This window comes from Calliphora vicina, chromosome 1 (genome assembly GCF_958450345.1).
Source record: "Calliphora vicina chromosome 1, idCalVici1.1, whole genome shotgun sequence".
Classification (NCBI taxonomy): Eukaryota; Metazoa; Arthropoda; class Insecta; order Diptera; family Calliphoridae; genus Calliphora; species Calliphora vicina.
The window spans coordinates 163,844,978-163,870,306 of NC_088780.1; the positions used below are offsets into that span (position 1 = coordinate 163,844,978).

The window sequence follows — 25,329 nt, forward strand, 5'->3', positions numbered from 1 at the left end:
ATTTATAATGATTATCTAAGTACAAAATATTAAAACCGAATCGATCGATTTAGGAAGGTGTGTTGAATTAAAATAATTTGGCTGAATTTTATCATGAAATGTGATGCGATACGATTTAATAAAAAAGTATAAAACTGAAAGTTTGAACAAGTTGCAAAACGTAAATCACATTATTTTTCAAAACGCATCGTTTTCGAGATGGATTTCCTGATAATCAAACTTAGCTTGAAAAATAAATTTTTGCATACACTCTTATGATACTTTAAAAATGAGCTAGCTATGTCTGTAAGACCACCTTTTCTGTTTTATATTTTTTTTTTACAAATTATAATTTGTATCATTTTGAAAACTGGAAACTTTATTATTGTATTTTTAACCACATCTTTTATTAAAAAATAATTTATAATTTAGATTTTTCGTACACATACCAAATTTTTTTTCTGCATAGTTGTCCAGTTATTTTTTAGCTTTTCTTAATTGTTTTCAATTGTGCATATTTAAATTAGCTTTGCAGATAATTATAAATACATAAATTGCTATGTATAAATATATTTACTTACGGAAAAGACACTTGTCTTAAAATTTTAAATACAAATTTTAATTGTAATAGAAGTTATAGTGAATTCCCTTACTATTCAGTTATGGCTGTTGCATTTTTGTAAACTTGGTACTTTTTTTCCAACTCTGTGTATTTACGACAAAAATAAAAGTAGTGACGCGTGTGATTTACTAATTTTTATATTATTTTTTTTATATTTTTTTTAATAAAGAATTTATTTACCAACTTGCCATTTACTTGTTTTATTTTATTAATTAGTTTTATTTTATACCTTGTAATATTTTTTTTTATTGATTTACGTATATATTTCTTTTAATACCGTTTAGATACTTCAAATTTGCATGATTTATTGCGGGAGTCATCAACAAGTCGTGCACCTGCTAAAAGAGGCCGACCCCGTAAAGATCCATTGAATGCGCCCAGAACTTCTCAGAAAATAGTGAACAAAATTATTGAAGCCATTAATAATAATACTGGCACACCCATTTTATATGGATCCACCACTAAGGGTACTATGAAATTAGTGGTGGATGGTCATCACTTCCGATATTCATTCCGCAAGGGTAAATATACTATATTCCAGTGTTGCTACAAAGAAAACAAGGAGGAATGCTTAGTACGTGTTGTTACCGATCAAAAGCTAGTTTATCCTTTGGATGGCGAACACATACATTTCGTACAGGCCACTGACAAAAGTGTGACATCAGTAAAATTTACACCCGGTAAAGAACCCGAGCCAAACGTTGTTACCATAACAGAGGTACAAGACATCGAACCGACCCAGCCAGAACATGTTGCATTAAATATTGGAGATTTGATTCCACAACCAATACAGACCAATGTTAAAGAAGAAAATACTCCAGCTCAGGAAACATTAGAATTTACGACTGAATTGGTGATGGTTGGCCAAAAGTCTCCGACGGAGAATAAATCTAAGGAAGTTACCTCAACTGAAGATCCCAATGAATTTCGTGAGAAAATTAAAAAACGTTTGCAAAAAGCATTGCTAGGCAAAAAGAAACAATAACTTATTAAAAAATAACTTCTGTGGGGCATCTTGAGAAATTTAAACAACATTATTTAAAACTAAATGCTCGAGGGAATGCTCTATCCTAACTTATTATATTTACAGTTCAGTATGTACTCCTTAATTATGTTCGAAAGCGAAAAGTATAGTTTGATTAAACTCAAATATTTTTATCATTCTATCGAATTAAGGAGTAAGTAGCCCCTCTGGTATTTTTAGTTGCTTTGAAAAATTTTAATTAGTATTTGTTTTATAATTAGTGATCAAATTACATATTTTTGTGTTTCAAAATCGCATAAATGGTGCAAAGGTATAATAATCTAGGAATAAATGGAACCCTAAAATAAATGTTTTTCATGCTAAATCATTAATTAAAAATGTTAGTAATTCGTTCACTGTATTTATGTGAAAATATACATACATTTGTATTTTTATATAATAAATTTGTACATGTACTCTAACATTAAAAAAAACACAATTTTTAATTTAATGTAAATTAAAAAACCTACAATTTTAATTTGCTTACCCCCATTAAGAATAAAAACTTAAAGTTAGCAACTTTAAGTTATGTTTTTATTTTTAATGGGTCTATAAATTATTATTTTTTTGTCGTGGACGAACAACTTACAGAATGTACTACAGTCTTCAATTATTTTAATTATTAACCCTCGGGTGCCTTATGAAAAGAAGTTAAATAAAAATTTCCTTTATAAATATATTATAATAAACTTAAATTTAAGTACATTTTTTTTCAATATCAATATGTATAACTATATGACAATAAATAAAACAAATTACTCTTCCAAAAGTATGATGCATTAGTCTAGATTTCATTTAATCTTCAACTAAACATAATAAATATTTCCCGAATAAATGTTGTACTCTCACTTTTTCGTTAACGTTGTTTTTTAACGTCTTTTTTACAGTTATGCAACACGTCCGTAATTGTGGTCCCCAATTGTTCATCATCAGCCGCAAGGGGGGCACATTACTGGCCATTAATGATTTCATTTATAGATCTAATTTAAAAAGATATGGTCCAATGGGAGATAAGGTTTACTGGGAATGTATACACAATCGTTCAAAAAAATGTCGCAGTCGTTTGAAAACTATTGGCGATGATCTGTATGTAACAAATGGTAAGAACATAATTTCAGTTTTCAACTCATAGAAATTGTTTAAATTTTATTTATTAGATATTCACAATCATTCCGAAGATGCCGAACGTATTGAGTTGGCGCGAAGATCGGGTATGTTGATCTACAAAAAATTCAGTGCAATTGGTCAGTTACCAAACAAATCACAATTTTAATGAGTATTATTTCTTGTGTACATTGTACATATCGTAAATATACCCATAATTTATTAAAGAAATGTTATGTATTTTTTTTATTTACTTTTTTACATTTCAGTTAATTTGTCAATTTAAACAAAAAAAAACACTTTTCCGCATTAAATTGATTTCATTATTTTGATATAAAATAAATTGTTTAATAGGAATTATAAAAGTAATTAAGGTTCTGTTTTTGTAAAACAAAATAATTTTCATTCCTAAATTTGTAACAGTATTTTTTATGAATTTTCAAAAGATAATAATTTTGTCTTTTACGAAAACAGAGCCTAAATTAAATGTATGTACGCGTACATAACGATATTTATTTATTAAAATTCATAGTAATATAAAAAGTCCTTTTGGACCAAAAAAACTTATATTACATAGGTATACTATATCCATATATGTATGTGTATGAAAACTATATTAATTAAATATTTAAATAACATTGTCTGTAGTTTTCATTTAAAAAAATATATGCTTTTATCTTATATATCATTCAAAATATATATCGTTAGCTTAGTGTGCAAACGTGCTAAGTTCCTCTTCACATATTTTACAGGAGAAACAAAATTAATCTGGGGCCGAATTACCGCATTTGATATCGAGTAAAATCGATCGTAATTTTCTTATTTGAGATTACGGTATTCGATATCGAGCATGAAATTTAGTATATTTTGTTATAATTACGATATCGAAATTATTTTTAGATACGATAGTTCATTCGATATCGAGTAAAATCGATCGTAATTTTCTTATTTGAGATTACGGCATTTGATATCGAGCATGAAATTTAGTACATTTTGTTATAATTACGATATCGAAATTATTTTTAGATACGATAGTTCATTCGATCACGAGTGCGGTAATTCGGTCCCTGTTTTATTATTTATTTCTGTTTTATATAAATTTCAAAAATATTAAATTTTCTTGAAATTTAATGAATAAACCAATAATTAAAAAAAGTTTGGTGCTATTCAATAATTTATTTAATAATTTAATCACGTAGTTAAAAAAAAAATTCTAATTGACTTAGATAGTACTTTTGCAATTTTTTATTTTTACTTATTCTATAAAGTGGGACACAATATTTTTATTTAAACAAAATCAATTTTTTTTTTAAATTTTGCTTAATTTTTTTTCAATTTGTTTTTCCCAATTTAAAAATTTTTTTTTTTTTAAATTTTTTTTTGAAAAAAAAATTGGATTAAAAAATATTTTTCCCGATTTTGACCCATTGAAGCTCCAACTTACTACAGCCATATATACATCGTTGCAATGGACATTGAAATATCTATCATTAGATATCCATATTGTCAATCAGCCCAATTATGAATAAAAATTCCCCGGGAGTTTTCTCCCTTTTCTCATTTTTCCCATTCAAATTCAATGGGAAAAAATCCCGGGGAACAAACTCTCGCGGAATTTTTTATTCATAATTGGGCTTTATATTAATGACTTAGTAATACAGATATAGATCAAAAATAGGACAAAAATCGAGGTTGTCCATGTTTTTTCCTTATATTTCAGCTATTTGTGGGCCGATTTTGTCGATTTTAAATTGCAACCAAGCCGGATATATTCCCGATATATTGATGTTTAAATCATGTTAGTTATTTGGGGGCTATCTATAACGATCCAGAATGGCGAAGGGTATAAAAATAAAGACTTCTAAATTAAATTATTAATTTAAAACATGAAGATATTTTGACGTATATTAGTTGTAAAATAAAAAATATTGTTATTATTTCTTAAATTTATAATTAATTTTAATTCTAATATTACAAAAAAGACTACTGGCTATCGGCTCTTGGTAAACTAAAAATGTAGTTATAGATATTTACAAAGATAATACTATTAATTTATATAGATAGACGTTTTAATATAAAACAAAAGTTAGTAACTAATTAAATATTGATTTCAATTTGTGTAGATTTATAGCATACTTTCTTGGTAGGGAACTTCTAGCAGTCTCATTGGATTGGTCAATCCAATGGCATATAGTCAGATATAGTCCACATTCGGAACAAAGATGAGTAGTTTCTTTGTGTACTTTTTTGAATTAGCTAAGTTGAGGAGGATTTTACGATTAAAGTTGATTGTGTTGTATTATTCTTTAAAGAAATATTGTACATTTTATCTTAAATATCCCAAGATGTAAAAGACAAAACAGTTGGAGTACCATGCGTGGAGAAGTGTGTCGGTCTACCATCATTTAGAATGCACATATTCGAGAACATTATAATATTTTCCAAGGTACAACGACTGTGGTTATTGCCCAGTGAGCCATAAGCTACTTTCCAGAAATTGAAATCCCCAATAATGAATTTTAGAGCAGCTGTAAAATTGAATATAGTTAGAAGTTCCTTTTTATAGAAGGATTGGCTTGGTGGTGTATACATATAATGAGATTACTGTAAATTTTATATTGAGTTCGATTTCTATAAGTGTTTGTAGTGTGGAATTAATATGAATTTGTCGGTTATCCTTAATTAATGCACCTATACCTTGTTTTGAAGTGGTATTGAGTGGATAATTGTAGAAGTAGGTTGTATAGCTATTTGGTGGAATTGGATTGAAATTATCTTTGCAATGTTTCCTGGATGGATAGTGCTCTTTATTTAGTAGCTGCAGCTCACTGGCATTGTTAATAAAACCATTAATGTTCCAATAGCCATTGTTAAATTCGTAACTAGATTATAAAAGTTAATTTACAATTTGTAGATATAATAGACCACGATTCCAGGATGCGTAATATCAATTAGCTATCAAGATTAACATCCATATTGGATGATGGTATAAAATATTGAAGTTCTTGGGTTATTTGAAGGTTGATTGTTGATGTTTAAATGTTGGTCTGTTAAAGTATTTTGGTGTTTATTTGATAAATTTGATGTTGATATTGTAGCCTCAAGGCCCATTTCATTGGATGATGAATTTTATGAAGATTCATGAAGAGGGAGTTTTTCAATTCTCGAGAATTTATCAAATAAACACCAAAATACTTTAACAGACCAACATTTAAACATCAACAATCAACCTTCAAATAACCCAAGAACTTTTAACAAATCGTCAATATTTTATACCATCATCCAATATGGATGTTAATCATGATAGCTAATTGAGATCTGATCAGAGATTGAGCACTGACCAGTGCTTTTGGTAATGTGGCTGATCTTTTTCGTATTTGTTGATTTTTTTAAGTACATATCTGTATTTTTTGTCATTTCAGAGTACGATTGATTTCCATTTTGTTGTGAGCTTGCATTAATTTCGTATTTACGTTTTGCTGCTCCAAAAGAGTATTTATCGATTATTTATATTTTTATAATCTTTCTTTGTTGTATAAAACGTTTTGGACACCTTGTATTGGTTTTTATTGGTGGAAGATGAGGCAAATGGTTTTGTTGATCCATATAGTCATCCTATTGGATGATTTGTCAGGTGGCTATGGGACCATCTTTTTATATTTCTCACTAGTTCTTTGTTTTTCTTTTTAAATTTAATTATTAAATAAGAAATTAACTATTTAAAGTTATAAATAGAATTTTCTTTTTTAAACGAAAATAATATCAAAGCTAAATTAAATAACCGCTTTAAGTAGATTAAAATAAAAAAAATAACTTAAAACTGTATGTTTTCACACCGAGGAACAGGCAGAAAAATAAATAAAACTTCGTAGAAAATACAAGATTTTTAATTTAGATTGCTGATATGAACTTGTCTATATTAAAAAGAGATTAGAATGAGATTAAGATGTCTGTCGTTTTCGTTTTGTAATACTTATTTTACTAATTAATGCGTATGAAAAGGATGTGTTATTCTATAACGAATATCACCACCAATTTGTTTAGTACATGCCCGTGCCTTACACAAATATTTAACATACATGGAACAACGCCAACTGGACACATAAGCAGATTTGTTTTTTGGTTTTGTATCACATACAAATGAATAATTTTCAATTAACAATATGGGACGAGATTTTTTTGATAAACCAAAATTTGCACACAATTGAAAATTCTCCGACAAAGTATCTGGTGAATGGCAGTTGAATGTTTTCTGCTCCAATTTACCTAAAAATAAAACAAAAACACAAAAAGATAAAGATTTTAATTTTAATATTTTGGAAAAATTATAATTTATAATCATAATATTTTTAAGATATTATTTATAAACACTTAAAAGTCTCTGTGCTATTTTTTTTTTAAATAACATTACAAAACATTATTTTATTAAAATTGGTTTATAATATGTACAATAAATAAGAAAGAATAAAATAAAAAAATTATTAAACAATTATACATGTTAAAAAAAAAAACTTTTTATTTATGGACATAAAATATTTAAAAGAGTGTGTGTCTGTCTATATACGTGTATATAGTAAAAATATGTATGTATTTTAGTTATTTACCAAAAAATATTTTAATTGCTACTTAAAACATAATTATTTATATTCCGCTAAATGGCCAAACAAATTAATAGGACTTTTGTACTTTACAATTTTTTAAATAATAATAAATCTGGCCATTTTTAATAAAAAAAACAAAAATAGAGAAATATAAATATATGAGACATCACATATAATATATTTACATAATCAAATATTTTTGCCCAACTACGAAGCCGGGTAATTGCGAAAAAAAATGATTTGAAAATGTTGTGTGACAGATTTTCCGCACACAAAATAAATTCCTGATAATATTTCGATGGCCATAACAAACATAAACCCGAGTTATTTATATACCAAATGTATTCATTGTTACACTGATTTGGTTGGTCTTTCATATCTCAAATGTGTACTAATTTAATTTTTTGCCATCGATTTAGCGAAACAAAAAGACCTTAAAATAATTTGTAACTTAACATTGACTTAATATTCTATATTCCACTTTATCCTTTTAAATATGAGAACGCGGAGATTATTTAAAAACAACACCATTAGCTGGATTATTTGTATTTCCCACGTTATTTATATTGCTGGAGGAAGAGGAATCACTACGTAAAAAAGTAGGAATGGCAGGCATTAAATTAGAGTTTGTTGTAGTCGACGTGCCAGCCATAATCGCTGTAGCCGTTGTTACACATGGCACTGATTGTTCATGAGTTTTCTTTTCCTTGCTGCCGCCACCACCACCAGATGGCGTGTATGCCAGCATTAAGGGTACTGGCGAATTTGTTAAAGTCATGGGGAAATTAGCTGGAAACTTTAAATCTGATTGATTAAAGCAACTTAAATTCTTGGCAGAACAGTATAATTGGCACGAGGGTAAAATGTCTTTGTGACGTCGTTTTATGTGACTTAAGAAATTTCCAGTGGATTTTGTTGTTCCAGAAATTGTGCCAAAACAAGTGGTACATGTGGCTTGTATGCCTCCCGGCGTTTTGGGATGAGGTTGAATGTTGCTGTAAAATTTACCATCCAATATTTTGGGCAGATTTATAGGCTTCCTAAATTCATCCATAGCTGCCTTTATAGCTTTTGACTTAGTATCTGAAAATATAGTACAAGAAAATAGGAATTAGTAAAATAAATTTGAAACAAAAATAATCTTAATATTCATTCGAGAAGAAACCAAACAAGTTTTTTTTTTTTGTACTTTACTTTTATACAATTGGTGAATATGTAACTTCGATGTGTATTTTATTATTAATTAATTTAATTTATTTTGTACATTATAATAATAAATTAATACTAAAATTTAAATCCTTTTCTTAAATATATGTACTTCTGTCTATTGAGCTGCTTTCTCTAATCGCTCAATAAACCCACCATAGTACGCATTAGACCAATTTTTGTATCCTCTATGCTAAAGTCTGGTGTCATTTCTACTAAAGTGTCTGTTTTCATTTCGGGATCATGTGTATGCGGGGATCCTGCTACCCGTATTGACACATCATCGTTGACTTTCGAGGTGACCACCGTTGCGCGGCACCCATACTTAACATAGCGTGAACAACGCCAAAATATATTTTTATGACTTTGACGATTTTCCACATAACGATAGCCGTTATATATTAGCATTACGCGACCTCTTTGCGTAGTTGAATATTGAATGTATGTGGTGGCATTTTTATCCTCAAATATATATTTGATATCTGCAAGTAAAATCAATAATAATGATATTCATAAATTAGTAAAAACAAAATTGTCAGATGGATTATTATTTAAAACTGTAATTACTGATAATATAAAGAAAATTTTGAATATTTTTAGTTTTTTCTGCAATTTGTATATTTATGAATATGATTGATGTATTGTTGTCGGACATTAAATGTTTTACAATCTATATACAACTTAATTGTTTAAATATTATTTAAAAAAAAAATTAGAAACATAACAAAATCATTTTAAAAGCTGTTTAATATTCTTCAACCTCAGCTATGCGGATGCTGATCCTTTAGATATGTTGACAATTTTTTGCTCTATGAAACGCTTAACTACACTGCTATCAATAGTTTCGCCACGCACGGTGAACACTTGTACAACGTGAGCTGGAAAGACAAGAAATAAAAAAAAATAGTTAAATAAGTATGTTTACAGATGTACGTACATATTTATGAAAAGATAACCCGTACAAAAATATTTCATTGGTACTTAAAACTTTTGAATGTGGCTTCTGGTAATCCCAATTTAAATTTAATCAAATCGATTAAAAAATTTGTTCACAAACAAATCGGATTCCAATCACCAATTGTATCAACATACGATCAAGAATGTAAATCATTTATTTTGAACACAATGTAGGTTCGCCACATATCAAAAATTAACATTTTCAAATAGAATTGTATATCTTTACCTTTATTCATTAGCAATAAATTCAAAGGCTTAATACCTTAGTTCTTCCAAAGTATTGAAATTATGCCTTTGAGAATTCATGCTTTGTGAATTTATATAAAATCAAACATATTTTATTCTCTATTATAGATTGCCATCATCGTTTGGTCAAAAGTATCAACGTTTTTCGATGATGTAAAGTTTATAATATAACACGAAACATTTACGGAGCATAGGTACTAATAATTTTATTGAAAAAGGCTTACTTACTTATCATAGACTTTAACAAATCTTCATTCAATAGCTTTAGACAATCTTTTGAGCCCGATTTGGCTACCTTCTCCAAATTTTCCAAACCAAATACCAAGTCACTTAAGCGAGATGTATAAATACAAGCATTTGGTATAAATATTTTCACTAAATCATTTTTGGCCACATAAACTCTACTGCCGGCGCACAATGGAATTTTACCAGGTGGAACTTTAGCAGGGGCGACTGCTGACGATTTTTTGCTCAATGAAGCTACAAAGATACAATAAAAATAAAATAAATACATAGAAATCACAAGGTACAATACTAGCTTATCGTAACATGAGTAAAATAAAACACATAATATTGTTAAAAAGATATATTTATTCTTAGATTTATAGAAAATTAATTTTAATTAAAAATATTGCTTTTTAGAGTTTGTTTATATCATGGACTTGGTAGTCTAACAGACAGCACTTGTAATAAATAACTCGTTCTTAATTATAAACTGTTTCAAGACAATTTAAAATACAAACAAAACAAATCCACATTCAAAACTATAGTAAAAATAAACAAATTGCTAAACTATTAGTAAAATCTTCATAATTTTTACACAAATTACTAAAATATTTTCTAAAAATTCACTATCAGTTGTTTCTTCTTCTTGGCAAATGTCACAACATGCAATCAGACGCAGCAGACAAATTGACAATTTATTGACAGTTTTAAATACAAACATTTTTGTGTAGTGTTGCATTTAAATGTATCAAATATATAAAAATTAAATTTTTTATAAAATAACAATCATTAAGCAAGGGAAAATTTATTAAAACTATCTATAATATTAGATTTATATAAATTTTTTGTATATTTTAACTATAATTAGCTATTTTATAAAAATTTTTTGAGAGATTTTTACGTTTTACAACACTAGACATTTTATTTCGACGCCTTGTTGTTGGCTGACAATTTATTTTTCTTGTGGTTTGTGTTTTTTGCTGCTACTGATAATTTTGTAAAATTTTATAGTGCTCTGTATTATTTGTTGAATAAAATTTATTTTAAGGAATTTTGTAAAGGATATGACAAAAATTATGCTTTATTACTACATTAGAAGTGTTGAAAGTGATTTTTACAATACAATTGTAATATTTTATAGTAACAAAATAAAAAGAAAGTCCCATAGTGTTTGTATTGGGAGAAAAAGCTAATTATAATTTCCAAACTCTATTGGAAGAAAAGTGGAAGAGTGTAACCATGAACAAGTAAGGTAGTAATTATAAGATATTGTATTATATTATTTACAAATAAATTATTCTAAATTTTAAAGCCTTTCTTGGGCTTTAACCAATGTTTTAAGGGTATTTACTTTTTATGGAATACTTATGTATACTGCTACAAATTGTACTTTATTATTATTGAAATAAATCACCAACAAAAAAACGTATAGTATGAGTTTTACTTAAACCCAGTAATATTATTATAATAGCAGTTGTATGTTTTAAAAAAATCTTTTGTTTGGTTTCTATGGATATTTAAGATTAGAAGTTAATTGTAAAACATAAATGATTAGAACTAGACGTTTATAAATTCTATGAACTTTTCCTTGACATTTTAAGTTTTTTATTATCTTCCTCTACTTCAAGTTTTTGTAATAAAAATTAAGCTTGTAAAGTTCTTTTTAATGGTAAGATAGTTTTACATGTTGCGGATTAACGATATCCGGATTATTAAGGTTTAACTGAATATATACTTTGTCCTTAGGGATAAGATAGTCGATTATTGTATGTTTTATGAATATCGAATAAAATCTTTCGATGCAATCATATCACATATAAAATTTTAAGAACTTTCTTATTGAAAATAACCGAAATCGGTTCAAAAATCTAAAAATAGTAATATCCCTGATCTGTTAGATATATACTTCAGTACGTGTGAAAAATCGAGTTTCAGTTAGGATTTTATTTTTGCCTTATAATCGATCAAGCCATTGTGAAATATTAGAACATTATGACAATATAACATGATATGATACTTTGTGAATCGACCAAATATCTATAATATAGATATCTTTAATTAATATTTTCATAAAACTGATATTTGTAGTTATGCGATATCAGTAACTAATTAAAATATTCATGAAACCAAATCTTGAGATGAAAATATATTATCAAAATAAAGAGTCCGTTAAGTTTACCTCATTTTTTGCATTTTTTTCTTCTTTTTATATTGTAGCTACATATTCAGTAGTGCGAACGATGAAACTGGAACAGAAAAAATCAAATTATGATAATCTTAATGTAAGTTTTACACGTAGCGTACGTGGTAATAATTTGCTAACAATAAATGGTAAAAACTATACCTTAAATCGTCGCATAAAAGATGCCTGCTACTGGGAATGTGTGAAAGTACGATGCAAATATACAAAATGCTCAGCACGAGTTATAACAAAATACAATCGTATTGCCTCCTTAAGAGGACAACATAATCATAATTAAATTGATGATAAGTAAATAATATTAAGTAGTTTATTAACAAATCACACAATAAAGTACAATTATGTTAATTTAAATATTTGTTTTAAATACAATTCAATTGTTAAATACAGACATTTTATGTTAAATATAAATTAATGTTAATATCTATATATATATAAGTTGTAAGATTTATTTCATGGTTTTTTATTTAAACAATTTTTTTTAGAAATATGTAAAGAAATTAAACCACGAACTGGAATTTGGCTGAATGATAAATACACATTTATTCGAAATCGTCGAGGCGGTATGAATTTAATATACAAAGGTTTTCTTTATACAGCTGAACGTAAATATAATTCCACTATAAATTGGATTTGTAATAAAAACAGCAATACATCTTTAAGATGTCCAGCTAGATGTGTAACCGCTGGTGAAAATTCCATAAAATTTGGCCATAAAAGACATAATCATGAGGCGGTTACTGCTGTTAAACCAAAAAGACAAATGATTTAAACAAAATAAACTATTGTATAAATAATTTTAAATTTATATTAAACAATGATCTCTTTTATATAAAATTTTAACAAAAAAATCAAAATTGTTTTTTGTATTATAAAAAAAAACATTTTCTTTAAATTATAAAATTTACTTGAATTTTTTATAACACTTATTTTTTCTATTAATTTTATTGCAGCTACAAAATGTAGACGGCCAAAAAATTATACTGTGATAAACAATTATCGTTTTGTAATAAGTTCTCAATCAGCAAATACATACTACTTGAAATGTGCCAATTTTCGTAAATCGTGTCGTGCCCGTGCTATAATACGCAAGGATTCAATGAAAATGCAAATCCGAGATGGTAACCATAATCATCCAAAACACTTACCCTCTAAAACTATACAAATAAAGCAAGAAATTGATGATGAACGCATCTATAAACCTAAAAAATGACAACAATATGAACATAAAATCTACAAATATTTGCATAAGTAATGAATGTTAGTTGTCAATTACACTTTTTGCTTTAATTAGATATTTTTTTTAAAAAAATTTTCAAAACACAACCAACATAAATAAAATAAAGTTTGTTTTTTATTTGTAAAATCTATTAAATTATATATTTGCTATGAAAAAAGTATTTTATAAATATGCTTAATGCATTTATTTGGCTTTATTTGGTAATATATTTTAACAAATTTTATGTTTTTTTTTTGTTTTAGCTGTCGTAAATCCAATCTCTGCCCGTTACATTATCTCCCGGCGTGGTACTCAACTGGTATTTTATAAATACAACACGTATACACCAAACTCAAAATTAAAACCCGAATCTCGAAGCCGTGACTGGAAGTGTTCCATGTATCATAAGGCCAAGTGCAAAGCTAGATTAGTTACCAAACTAACTTCGAACGGTGATATTATACATGTAACCTCATCTGTCCACACCCATGAGCCCATGTTTCCAGTAGTCTAACTAACGATCTAATGATATTATGTTATTGTCCACATTCATACGTACAGTGAGTTGTTAAATTAAGTTCAAATAAATTTGGTGAAAAGTATATTTTTTTTTAAACTATAAGTTTGTCATTCCGTTTGTTAATTCCAATTTTTTTTCGACCATGTTCATCTGACCGACTGTATGTTAAAATCAACTTTCCAAAGCCCCCAATAACTTACATCAATATATCCGTTATAGTCCGATTTATGTTTTTATTTAAAACCGAGAAAATCACGCCACAAATGTCTGAGATATACGCAAATGTCGAGGTACCACAATTTTTTTTACATATTTTTCAACAAAAATGTTTTTCACATTTTTTTTCACCAAATTTGTTTACCAACCTTTCTTATCGCAAAAAATATTTGTAATATCTTACTTTGGTGAAGGGTATATAAGATTCGGCACAGCCGAATACAGCACTCTTGTTTACCATTAATTTAAATAGGTTAGGTTAAGTATTTTATTAGCTATAGATATTTTATGAATTTTAATATTTAGTTTAAATTTATGTGGTGATAATAATATACATAGTTTTTTTATAGTAGTTTAATTAAATTAATATGAACATCTTTATGTAAAATAAACAGTACGGGATAATAATGTAATCTAAGTACTGTCGATTTAACAATGTACTTCTGCTATGTGATTTAAATACGTTTTCCAAAAGCATCGTATAACTTACGGTCGTATACAAGGATCTGTAGAGTTTCTAAAATTAGGCCCCGATTACCGTTTACAACAGTTGTATTTTAGTGTTGTATTTTTTAAAATGCAAATGTAAATCATGATCGCATTTTAAAAAAATTCAACACTAAAATACAACTGTTGTAAACGGTAATAGGGGCCTTAAATATATTTTTCTGTGGTTTCCAAAAGCTTCTACAAAAAATATTTTTTAGATGCTTTTGTATGTTTTTTAGAACAATATTTTTAACTGAATTTTGAACCAGTTCTCGTAGTCCGAATATGCCGAAATTTGGCACAAAGAAATATATAAGGTTCGTAATCAAATTTGTAAAGCTGTTACAATATTCTCTAGATCATGCATACCTGATATTAAATTCGAAAATTCGAAATCAAATTCGAAAATTCCAACTTATTTTAGAAAACATTTGAAATCTGCTAAAATAATCTTTAAATCATAAGGATACAACAAATTTAAAAAAAATATATATAATTTTCATGAATTTTTTTATTTTTAGTATTTTCAATGTTGTTTCAGAGTATAAGCTTTTTAATGTTATTTTTTTTTTTTAATATTTTTTTTAATTTATAAAAATCGAGCAATTGTTCTGTGTAGCTTTTATATGACGGTCCTATTTTAGCTTTAATATAACTTTAAGCTCCTCTCTGACTTCATCATATTTATCATTTAAAAGTGTTTTTACAACTTTAAATCATAAACAGTAAATTAAATATAATCAATGTACAAGGCAGTGTAAAAAAATGAATCATTAAAAAACAATTTTGTATTTTCTTATTTACTAAGTATTAATATGTATTTTTTATTTAAAATACAAACGAAATATTTTAAAGCCAAAATAAATGTAAATTGTAATTACGATTTAAAGCTTTGTATTGCATGAACAATTTCTATACACATTTTCATACCAAGAAGTTACAATATCTTAAAAACTGAATTTATATTTCTCTGATTATTTTCTTTTTGTTTAATCTATATTTGTTGCAGATGACAAACGTGTCCTGTTTATAGATGTAAGACGTGATTTTCGAAATGAACAACGTAGAATCAATAAAGACATTTTGCCCATTGTGAAAATTGAAACGAAACCTTCTCTTGCAGCGGCCATGCATACAAATCGTGATTTGGTTTTCATACCGGGACAACGGGGCAGAAATCTGTTATTTTATCAAAATTATACATACTCTAAGAATAATGGTACTGGCAATACCACCTATTGGAAATGTCGTATTGTGAAAAATGGCAAACCGTGCAATGCTCGCATCACGACATTCCTAAGACCCAACGGTCTGTACAATGTCTTTTTAACTAAACCAGAACACAGCCATCCGCCCTCAACAAGACTGTTTAAAAATAAACATAAACTAAACTAATGGATGCCAAAATAATTTAATAAAAAAATAAAATAAATTAATCTAAAAAATATGTACATATTATAGCTATAACTTTGTTTTATTCGATAACATTTATCTAAACTTAATAAAAACTTGAATATACTAGATCTAACTAATACTTAATCTTTTGTCTGCTCTTCTCAGATCAAGAAACTACAGCCGCTGTGTATTCTGCTACTTCCCGGGGACGCATACAATTGATTTATGGCGGCCAACCATTTATATTCGAAAAGAAAATCAAACTGGCCACTAATGAGGAAAAGAAATACTGGCGTTGTAACCAATGGTGGAACCAGAAGTGTCGCTCTCGTGTTTGCACGATTAATGATATGGTCATACCCTTAAATCGCTATCATACCCATGAAGAAATTGTCAGGCGTAAGAAGCGTGTACGTAAAAATATACCGGGCGACAAGATCATTGTAAAATCTGAAGCACAAGATGTTGCGGCCAACTCGGCCTCCACAACGGCTGGCAGTGGCATTGATGTCAGCTCACTGGGCATGCATTTAAAATATGAAGAAATTGTGGCAGATGTAACCGAAATTGTCGAACCCTCTCCCATTGTCATAACTAAAAAATAGGAAATAGTTGTAACCAATTGTTCATATAATAACGAAAAACTTTATTAGATTTCATGCAAATAATAACAATCAATCAATCAACAACCAACCAACCATAACATTCTAATTATGCAAATATTTTTTTCTTTTTTTTTAAATTTTTGTTTTAATTTTATTTTATTAATAAAAAAAGTTCAATAAAAATAAAAGTAACAAATTAATTATTTTTTTCTTTCTCATACTTTATACTTTATAATATACATACATATGTATTTGTTTATTTACTAACTAATGCTGTTTCGCTATTTATTTCTTTCTCCAAATTTTCAATTTATTTTCAGCTTTTACTTTTAATAATTTTTACTTCACCACTGGCCAACGTTCCTCCATAAAATTGGTTTATGCTGGTTATCATTTTGTTAAATATATGGAAAATTCCCGCGGCACCAAATGGATTTGTGCAACTCGTTCTTCCACAAAATGTCGTGCTCGCGTGCGCACCACAAAAGAATCTAAATTAGAAGTATTGCGACCAGATCATAATCATGATCTGATAAAACAGCGTATAAAAAAACCAAAAGTTAAATTAGACGATGTTAATATTAGTTGTAGTTTAATAGATAATAAACAAAATCTAGAATAATATTAAATTGTTTCTAAATTGTCGAAAACTATATTTTTTAATTTTTTTTTTTTTAGAATAATCGGGAGCAAAAAGTATTAGACAAATGCAATAGACAATTTATAATTGTTAATTATGTATATGTTTTAAAAAAAAAAGTTATCAGGGAGGAAACATAATTTTCCTACCTTACTCGTTCCAAATTTATTAAAACTTGGTACACATACATGTTCATTATGGTCATACGCCAATTCTCAGATTTGTTTTTTAATTTTACAAATTTTATTATCCACTCTAAAGCTTTTCCCATTTTGACCATCAATCATCAATATTCCTGTTATTTCGAAATATGGTTTAAAAGATTTGTTGTAAATTATTCGATTATTATTTTAATCGAATAAAAAATTTAAAAAAAATAATAATTTTTAAAATTTCCTCGATTATTCGCACAATTAACGAGTAAAAAATATTCGAATAATTTAATAAAATATATTTAAAATAAAAAAAGTAATCGTTTCCAATAACATTTCCAATGTAACCATTGTTTCATTGTCCCCGACCATACTGTGAAACATTTGAGTTTATTGATGAAAGGGGAAAGAGGAATGGAGAAGGGTACTCTGTTTCATGTACGTGCAGTTTTTTGTTGAGTATCTCATCCACATTTATTCGTTCTACACAGAAATGTCAAAAACTGAAAATCAAAAACATCGTTGTGTGGACACGAATGCAGTTTCAATAGAGAATTTAAAAATGACCAATTTTTTTTTAATTTTATCTGATAATAATAATAAAAAAAAAAAAAAATTACTGACGAAATTGAAAAATTTTATTCGTTGGAATAAAAAAGATATTTTTTCTAACAGATATGCATAACAGATATGCATAAAAGCTATTCATCGGGACACTCTCCATTGCGCAAACCAACAAAATAAGCAATTTAAAAATATTTTAGATTTATGCGGTTAATATATTTATTTTAAATCCATTTATTGATTAATAGGATTGACATCTACATAATTACTATATTTACGGTTTAATATTATCAATAATAAAAATACCCTCACAATAAATAATGTACTCTAAATCTAAACTAAATTGCATGCATATGTAGACTACTGATTGATCTTATGTATTTTATCAAAACATGGTTCACACATCCAACAACCTTCTGGACACTTGGGACAAAACGAAGTAATTTTGGGCAACTTCTTTTTATCGACATTCGGATTCCTCAAGCAATACACACATATTCCCAAAAGTCGTTTACGATTGACCACATTCAATGAGTGATCATTTGCAGCTCTTTTAATTACAGCCTTTGGACTGGTCAATTGATTGTGAACCACTGCCCTGTCCACTGGTTGTATTATGGGCTTATCCAGTATAATCGAGGAAACACTTGTCGGTTCTATATTAATTGATTTATCTGCGCGTGTGCTGTTGTTTATATCGAAATCAATTTGCGTGGCTTTAAATTTAGGAAAAAATTTAGCTGGCGATTTGCGCAATACATTTGACTTTTTGTTAATTAAATGTAGTTTGCCCTCGGGATGTACGAATTTGCGTGTAGATCCTAAAAAAAATTTAAATATATTAATTAGTAAATGCAATTGATTACATATAAAGAGGTGTTGTACATGTACTTAGATTTAAAATTAAATACAAAAATTGTTTATTTATTACATTTATTTATTTATAAACTTGTGGTATAAAAGTTGTTTGGTGTTTTTTAGGCGGATGATTATGTTGATATCTTAAGGAGAGTAGTCTTTTTTGTTTAGTGGTCAGTACAGCGGGACATTTTATTTTATTGTTATAGCTGGTGCAACGCCAGTGCACGATACAGGATGCCGTTGTTTTATTGTGAACATAGTAGGTATAATCTTTGTAAACCAAATGTCCACGATAATTGTAGGTAAATAAAAAAGATTCTGTAGAATAACAAAAAATATATATTGTACATATAGTAAAAACTCATCAAAATATAGAAAAATCACATTCAAAATGAATTATTTTATTGCAGTTTTGTAAATATTTAAATTTATTTTTCAAGATTTCATTGTAATCGATATAAAAATTTAAGATTTTCTCTCTTTGGCCAATTTGCGTTGTTCATAAACAATTTTAAGAGAGCCTTTTTTACGTCTCTCTTTAAGTATACCATGATTATGATCTTCATCCACTATAGATACACGATCACCAGAAGGATTTGTTCTAACACGTGCTTTACAACTGAAATGAAGGAGAAAGATTTTGACAATTACATAAAATAAATTCTAAGATATTGTGATGAATTTTACTGTTAAAAGAAATTTTCTAAAAAATTATTTTGAGAAAAAATTTTTCTCAAAAAAAAATATATTTTAAGATAAAGATTGAAAACAATATTTGGTGGTAAAAAAAAAATTGAGGTGTTTTTCAGTTTTAATGAAAAAAATGGTGAAATTCATGTAAAAATAATGTTTCCCAATTTTACCCATTGTCGGTCTGAATTTCTATGGAAAGATCTATCATTAGATATCCATATTGACTTATTAATCCAGATACATATGTATGTATATTAAAAATATGTTAAAAATCGAGGTAGTCTTGGTTTTTTGCTAATTGTGGCCCGAAGTTAAGCGTATGTATTGATGTTCAATCATATATGTACGTTATTTGGGGGACTCGGAAAGTTGATTTCAACATACAGTAGGTAAGACCGACATGGCTATATCGATTCCGCTGATGCGATCCATATAATATATACTTTATGGGGTCGTAAATGAAATATATAGAAATTACGAATGGAATGACAAAATAAATATTTATATGTACTTACTTTAATGGTCGAAATTGTACACAGCGCCAATAAATCGTTCCACCTCTAATTCGATGTCTGGTATAAGGGAAACCATCTAAAACCAATTGATAGGAACCTTTTAAACTACTGCGATATTTAACACGATTTTGATCTGTAACTGGAATTTCGGGTAAATCACTGCCTACAAACAAATAAGAAATAAAATATTAATTAATATAAATTAACTAAACAAGTACTAGTGAAATCATAAGGATAATTACCAAAACTTTTACAATATAAATTTGCTTTAATTTTTTTTCCACAAAATCCAAATTAAGACATATCATACTTAATTTATTTTTTGTTTTTCTTTTAAGCGAACAATGCAAAATAACAAACATTAAATAATTTAAATAAAATAAAGTGTTTCTTATCAATAGAAGTTACATTTTAATTAAACATTATGTATGTATTCAACAATACATAATGTATTTTCTTATCTAAACTAAACTAAGTCTGTAAAGGAATTTGAAAAGAATTACAATTTGGATCATTTTTGTATCAACATAATGGTTGTTGGATGGGCCAGCAATTGTTGATCATGCTGTTGTTCCTGGGTTTCAGAAGTGATGACTTCTTGGACTTCTTCCTCTTGAGTTATTTGAAATGGCTGTGTCTCTGATCTATCAACTTTGATACGCTGTAATAATGTTCCAGCATTTTGACCTGTCATACGATTTCTTACAATCATTTTAGCAATTTTGTCTGTATGTGGCGGATGATTGTGCGGGCCACCGGAGAGTCCTTTGAGTTTACCATTTTCTAACACACATCGAGAGCGACAACGTTCTTGTTGTAACTTTTTGGAATAGTTGTGACAACGCCAATACTCCTTATTACTCTTTCGACTATGACAATTGTACATGAAATTGTTCAATATTAGACAGGGTGTTGCCCAAGGACTTTCAATAAAGAATAGCTTAGAATCTAGAGGAAGACAAAATAAAATTAAATATAGTTATTAGTTCAAGTTGTATAATGTATGTAGTAATCTAAAAAATTTTAATTTTTACTAATTATCTAGATGTATTATCTAGATGTAATATGTATATTAATAATTGTGTATATTCTTGATATTCATAATTTTATTTTCCTTATATGATTATGATTTTTTAATTTAACTAAACTAGAACTATAGAAGAAAATGCTTATGATTAAATCCTAATGACCATACTAGCTTTCGTACTTCAAAATTTCACATGTGAACTTTCTTTAAATTATTTAAATAAATAAATCAATTTCATTTTAAAAGTTTAATTTACAACATTGATATTGAATGAAATTCTTTTCTGATTTTATGTTTTTTAAGTGATTATAAATTACATTGGGTCTCTTTTCAATATGGAGTGAGTTTTCATATCCAAACCAGCACAAGCAGCCGGCACATACAGTTTATATTCTTTGCCACTTTTCTGGGTTAAAATATCAATATTGGTTATTGATATAAAATCGTTGATAGATGTACTATCGGGTTTTAATTCAATATAGTCGCCCAAATCTTCCTCCTCATTGTACAGAGGTCTTTGGTTTATTCTCTGCAAGTGATCCTCATGATTGTGTTCCCGCCTGGCAGCCACCAATTCATTTTTCTTTGTTATAACTACCGCCTTGCAACGCATTTTTAGTACATCAATGCAACGCCAGGTGGTATGACCATTTGCTTGAGTTAGTTTCTTATTGTAAATGAATCCATTATATACAAGCTGGGCATTTTTCTTCTGACTGCGTATGAATTTAACTTGTCCTAAAAATAAGGCAAATAACAATTTTATTGGGTTTTTTTATATTTTACGTTTAAGTTAAACTTTAAAGATAAATTAAAATATTTTAATTTATTTTAGAAATGAAACAACAGCCAAACATGTACTTTTTTCTAATATTTTATTAAATATTCAATAAATATAAATAAGAATTATGGACTTAAATTTCCTCGGACTGAAAATAGAAAAATTCATAAGGGATATGTAAACCATATTAATTTAATTAAATTATAATAATATCTACAATAATAGTAACTTAAAATTGACCAGCTTTTTTTATTATTTTCATATATTTACCAAACAGCCACCTCCGAGTAAGTAGCCTTCAACTTTAATGACGAAAATTAAAATTTAGTTATTAGAAAAAAAAAATCACTCATATATTTCCTTGGATTTTGATTATTTATATTATCTGCAACTGAAGATGTTATTTACATTAAAATATTTATTATATTTTATTATCATAGTTTTTTTTTATTTCCTTAAATAACAAACCAAAACACTGTATTTTTAACTTTTGCTGTCAACATTTTCTGTACTTTTATCAAATTGTTGTTGTACTAAAAAACAGTGTTGGTTAACGATATAAATACACAGGGTTGTAAAATATCGTAATATTAACCAAATAATTATTTATTTATTATTATTCATTACAATATTTATTATTACTTATGAAAATTAATATAGGCATTTTGAGACAGCGATACTCTAAATATTTCTCAGAAAATTGATTATCATATTACAACGTATTAGCCTAAATAAAAATGTATCCGATTTCAGAAAAAAATATTTAATTATTAATTTTATTAATGGCATTACGCCTTTTCAGCCGATCAATTTTCATCACATACCAAAATAAAACATAATTATGTACACCAGAAATTCAATTTCCATAATCATTATTGACATACCGATAATTTTAATAATTGTTAAAAAAAACTGTATTTCATACATTTTCAAAATTAATGAAATTATACAGGGAATAATTCGGTATAATTTTATTTAATGTATATAAATAATATTTGGCTGAATTAATGTAATAAATTAAAAAGAAATCGTTACTAGGAATCGATTTACAGTGTTATAATAAATTTAATTCAATGCGGTACAACTGTTCTGTAAATCGAATTCGTTTACGTTTATAAAACGAATTCACATATTTTGGTGTATATCGAATACACATGATTTTTACTTTTTAGAAAACAGCTGTTTCAATATATAAAATCATGCGATTTGCAGAACATCAATTGGTCAATTATTCGATCAATTAATTTACAAAACAGGGTTGTTATTAACGTAACATTTACGCAACTGTTATGTAAATCGAACATTATATACATATCTTTCGTCTAAAGTTTTGTTATTCCGAAACTAAATTCGAATTTGTTCTATTAATACATTGCAATTCCAATCAAACTGGAGTAACCTATCATTGGAAAAAGGCGAACAATGGATTGTAAGCCCCAAAAAAGGGGCCAATTGGCGATATTATCAGCCCAATCATGAATAAAAAATCCGCGGGAGTTTTTTCGATTTTCCTATTCAAATTCAGTGTTACAAATGAGAAAATGGTATTTGGGCTGTTTTATTTCTGTAAACATTTTTTCTCATCACTAAATTGTTGACATTAAAAAAAGATACATAAGTCGATAAGTTAACTTTTTAAAATTTTAGCATATTTGCTATCATTGCCCTCGCGCATTTTTTATTCATGATATGAAAAACACGAGAGATACGCCCATGTTTGGTAAACACAGGGTTTTCAAATCGTTTTGAAAACGCTGTTCTGAAAACCATGCGATTTGCTATTCGTATACACTAGCTGTTTGAAAACTCCAAATGCGTAACTCAATCCTAAAGCGAAAAATTCGAAACAATTTCGGGCTTGTTCGGAAATGCATTTGATGCGCAGTACGTTCTAAAATGCAAAAGTTGGCAACGCTGCAAATGACGAGTTCTAAAACGCAACAGACGATGCGCAAAAAACCATCACAAAAATGGCTGATGCATTGTCTGCGCATCAAAATCGCAAACTAATTACAGATACGCATCAATTGCAGCGCAGTGATGCATTGTCGAAAAAGCCATGCATTTCATGTGCATCTGTGATTAGAATGTACTGCGCATCAGATGCATTTCCGAAAAGGCCCTAGTTTGCGGTGCAAATCAGCTAATGCGCATCATCCGTTTCAGTTGCTTTTTGGAACTCGACATTTGTAGTGTTGCCAACTTTTACATTTTAGAATGTATGTCCCTTTTCACACTAGGCAGTTTAGTTGCTCAAAATTCTTGCCTAACATCAGTGATGCACGAACGCAATTAAAATTTTGTCATCGCTGAATTACCTCAAATGCATGTATTCGCCCATGTTTGGAAACAACGGTTTCCAAATCACTTGAGGTTTGAAAAACGCATTCCAGCATGCGCCCATGTTTTGGAAAACGCATTTCACCTTGTTCTGAAAACCACCCGATCTATTGGTTTCAGTATACACTAGCGGTTTGAAAACGCTAAATTTCTAGCGTTTTCGTTTGTCAGAACACCTGTTTGGAGTTTTCAAATCGGAAACGCAAATTTTAAGCGATATGCGCTTTTCAGAACATGGGCGATTGTCTCTAAATACAAATTTCAGACTCGGCATTAAATGCCGTTGTTCCAATTATAGGAACAACATCCAATTCAACATGTTACAATGAACTCCAAAAATGATGTGTATAATTTTGAAAGGAGAAATAAATTTGGAATATCATAGCTTATGGGTCAATGGCAACCGAACTTCAATTACGATAGAGGTTAACCAAAAATTTCCGGTTGCCAATTTGACAACAGAAAAGATAGTTGCTATATGTAATACCATTTAGGCAACTGAAGTTCTGTTGCCATCCATAATCGACCCATTAAATCCTAGGATTCATGTTATTATTGTAAAATGTTTATGATAGTCCACCATATAAACGTGTTGCAAGGCTTCTAAAATAAGAACTGTAACAAGCTTTACAGTAACCAAAGTTTCTAATGAATTCTTAATTTTATATCATTATTCTGTTGTTGAATTCATATACAGGCCTGTCATCAGAATTCCGATCGAAAGTGGAATTAATTCCGTATTTTGCTTTTTCAGAAAAAGTAAAACGAAAATTTCTTTCGGAATGAAACCATTTTCAGTATTCAAAGTGGAATTGATTGTAATTATTTGGTTTTCTAAAATTTTTAATCAATTTCTGTACCAAAACCTTCACATTTGTTGAATAAGAAAAACGCTGTCAAATTAAAATCAGTAATACAGAATTATGAAATATTTTTGGAATTAATAAATTACACGGAATCGGAAGAACCTAAAACGAAATTGATCGGAATAAAAACTACGGAATTGAAACCATTCCGAACAAAATGTGTGACAGGCTTCATTCTTTATCAAATTCATACATTGAAGTTTTCTATCAGGGGGGGTTATGTAATTCGATTCGAAACTCTTTCGAAATACATACATTAATACATTGTATAAAACATATAAA

At 28.0% G+C, this 25,329-nt stretch overlaps 9 protein-coding genes across 34 annotated transcripts in view; 8 read left to right on the top strand and 1 right to left on the bottom strand.

Annotated features, from left to right (window-relative positions):
- Window positions 1-25,329, bottom strand: part of LOC135964310 (modifier of mdg4-like) — a 59,243-nt gene that overhangs the window by 27,859 nt on the left and 6,055 nt on the right. Inside the window, exons 5-7 of one of the 25 annotated variants that reach the window (XM_065516527.1) lie at window positions 9,968-10,219; window positions 9,297-9,414; window positions 8,902-9,018 (exon numbers count right to left, since the gene is read on the bottom strand). The exons of 14 other annotated variants lie outside the window; for them this stretch is intronic. In XM_065516527.1, the coding sequence (XP_065372599.1) occupies window positions 9,302-9,414; window positions 9,968-10,219 (365 nt within the window). In that variant the 3' untranslated portion in view covers window positions 8,902-9,018; window positions 9,297-9,301. Of the gene's footprint in view, window positions 1-6,699; window positions 6,996-7,826; window positions 8,414-8,634; window positions 9,019-9,120; window positions 9,415-9,967; window positions 10,220-18,158; window positions 18,786-18,880; window positions 19,144-19,195; window positions 19,445-20,033; window positions 20,197-20,327; window positions 20,982-21,377; window positions 21,799-25,329 lie in introns of those variants that run through there. 10 more of the 25 variants (XM_065516526.1, XM_065516531.1, XM_065516519.1 and 7 more) reach the window with 10 other exon arrangements.
- Window positions 636-2,397, top strand: pre-mod(mdg4)-T. Its single transcript, XM_065516539.1, has one exon. The coding sequence runs from the start codon at window positions 1,074-1,076 to the stop codon at window positions 1,584-1,586; it is 513 nt and encodes a 170-aa protein (XP_065372611.1). The 5' UTR covers window positions 636-1,073; the 3' UTR covers window positions 1,587-2,397.
- On the top strand, window positions 2,432-2,960 carry LOC135964313 (uncharacterized). The gene is made up of 2 exons (XM_065516541.1): window positions 2,432-2,725; window positions 2,783-2,960. Exons 1-2 carry the CDS (start codon window positions 2,515-2,517, stop codon window positions 2,896-2,898), a joined length of 327 nt encoding a protein of 108 aa, XP_065372613.1. The 5' UTR covers window positions 2,432-2,514; the 3' UTR covers window positions 2,899-2,960.
- pre-mod(mdg4)-Y lies at window positions 11,039-12,602 on the top strand. 2 transcript variants are annotated; one of them, XM_065516543.1, is made up of 2 exons: window positions 11,039-11,216; window positions 12,182-12,602. In XM_065516543.1, exon 2 carries the CDS (start codon window positions 12,205-12,207, stop codon window positions 12,442-12,444), a length of 240 nt encoding a protein of 79 aa, XP_065372615.1. In that variant the 5' UTR covers window positions 11,039-11,216; window positions 12,182-12,204; the 3' UTR covers window positions 12,445-12,602. The 2 variants fall into 2 exon arrangements, with proteins under 2 accessions (XP_065372615.1, XP_065372614.1); XM_065516542.1 differs by having other exon boundaries at window positions 11,040-11,211.
- pre-mod(mdg4)-X lies at window positions 12,613-13,075 on the top strand (the record flags this gene model as incomplete). Its single annotated transcript, XM_065516544.1, has 1 exon — window positions 12,613-13,075. A coding segment is annotated over one exon (324 nt), but the record flags the coding sequence as incomplete, so codon positions are not given.
- pre-mod(mdg4)-AE lies at window positions 13,111-13,783 on the top strand (the record flags this gene model as incomplete). The annotated part of the gene is made up of 2 exons (XM_065498380.1): window positions 13,111-13,424; window positions 13,647-13,783. A coding segment is annotated over one exon (267 nt), but the record flags the coding sequence as incomplete, so codon positions are not given.
- Window positions 13,385-15,752, top strand: pre-mod(mdg4)-AD. Its single transcript, XM_065498381.1, has 3 exons — window positions 13,385-13,424; window positions 13,647-13,943; window positions 15,618-15,752. The coding sequence occupies exons 1-2, from the start codon at window positions 13,385-13,387 to the stop codon at window positions 13,895-13,897; spliced, it is 291 nt and encodes a 96-aa protein (XP_065354453.1). The 3' UTR covers window positions 13,898-13,943; window positions 15,618-15,752.
- pre-mod(mdg4)-V lies at window positions 16,141-16,808 on the top strand (the record flags this gene model as incomplete). The annotated part of the gene is made up of 1 exon (XM_065498388.1): window positions 16,141-16,808. A coding segment is annotated over one exon (468 nt), but the record flags the coding sequence as incomplete, so codon positions are not given.
- pre-mod(mdg4)-U lies at window positions 16,883-17,258 on the top strand (the record flags this gene model as incomplete). Its single annotated transcript, XM_065498390.1, has 1 exon — window positions 16,883-17,258. A coding segment is annotated over one exon (348 nt), but the record flags the coding sequence as incomplete, so codon positions are not given.

What these genes read in the sequence shown, in the direction of transcription:
- LOC135964313 (XM_065516541.1), top strand. Translation starts at nt 2,515, where the DNA reads ATGCAACACGTCCGTAATTGTGGTCCCCAATTGTTCATCATCAGCCGC. An exon ending in TGATCTGTATGTAACAAATG is followed by an intron (nt 2,726 to 2,782) that starts GTAAGAACATAA and finishes TTTATTTATTAG; the next exon opens with ATATTCACAATCATTCCGAA.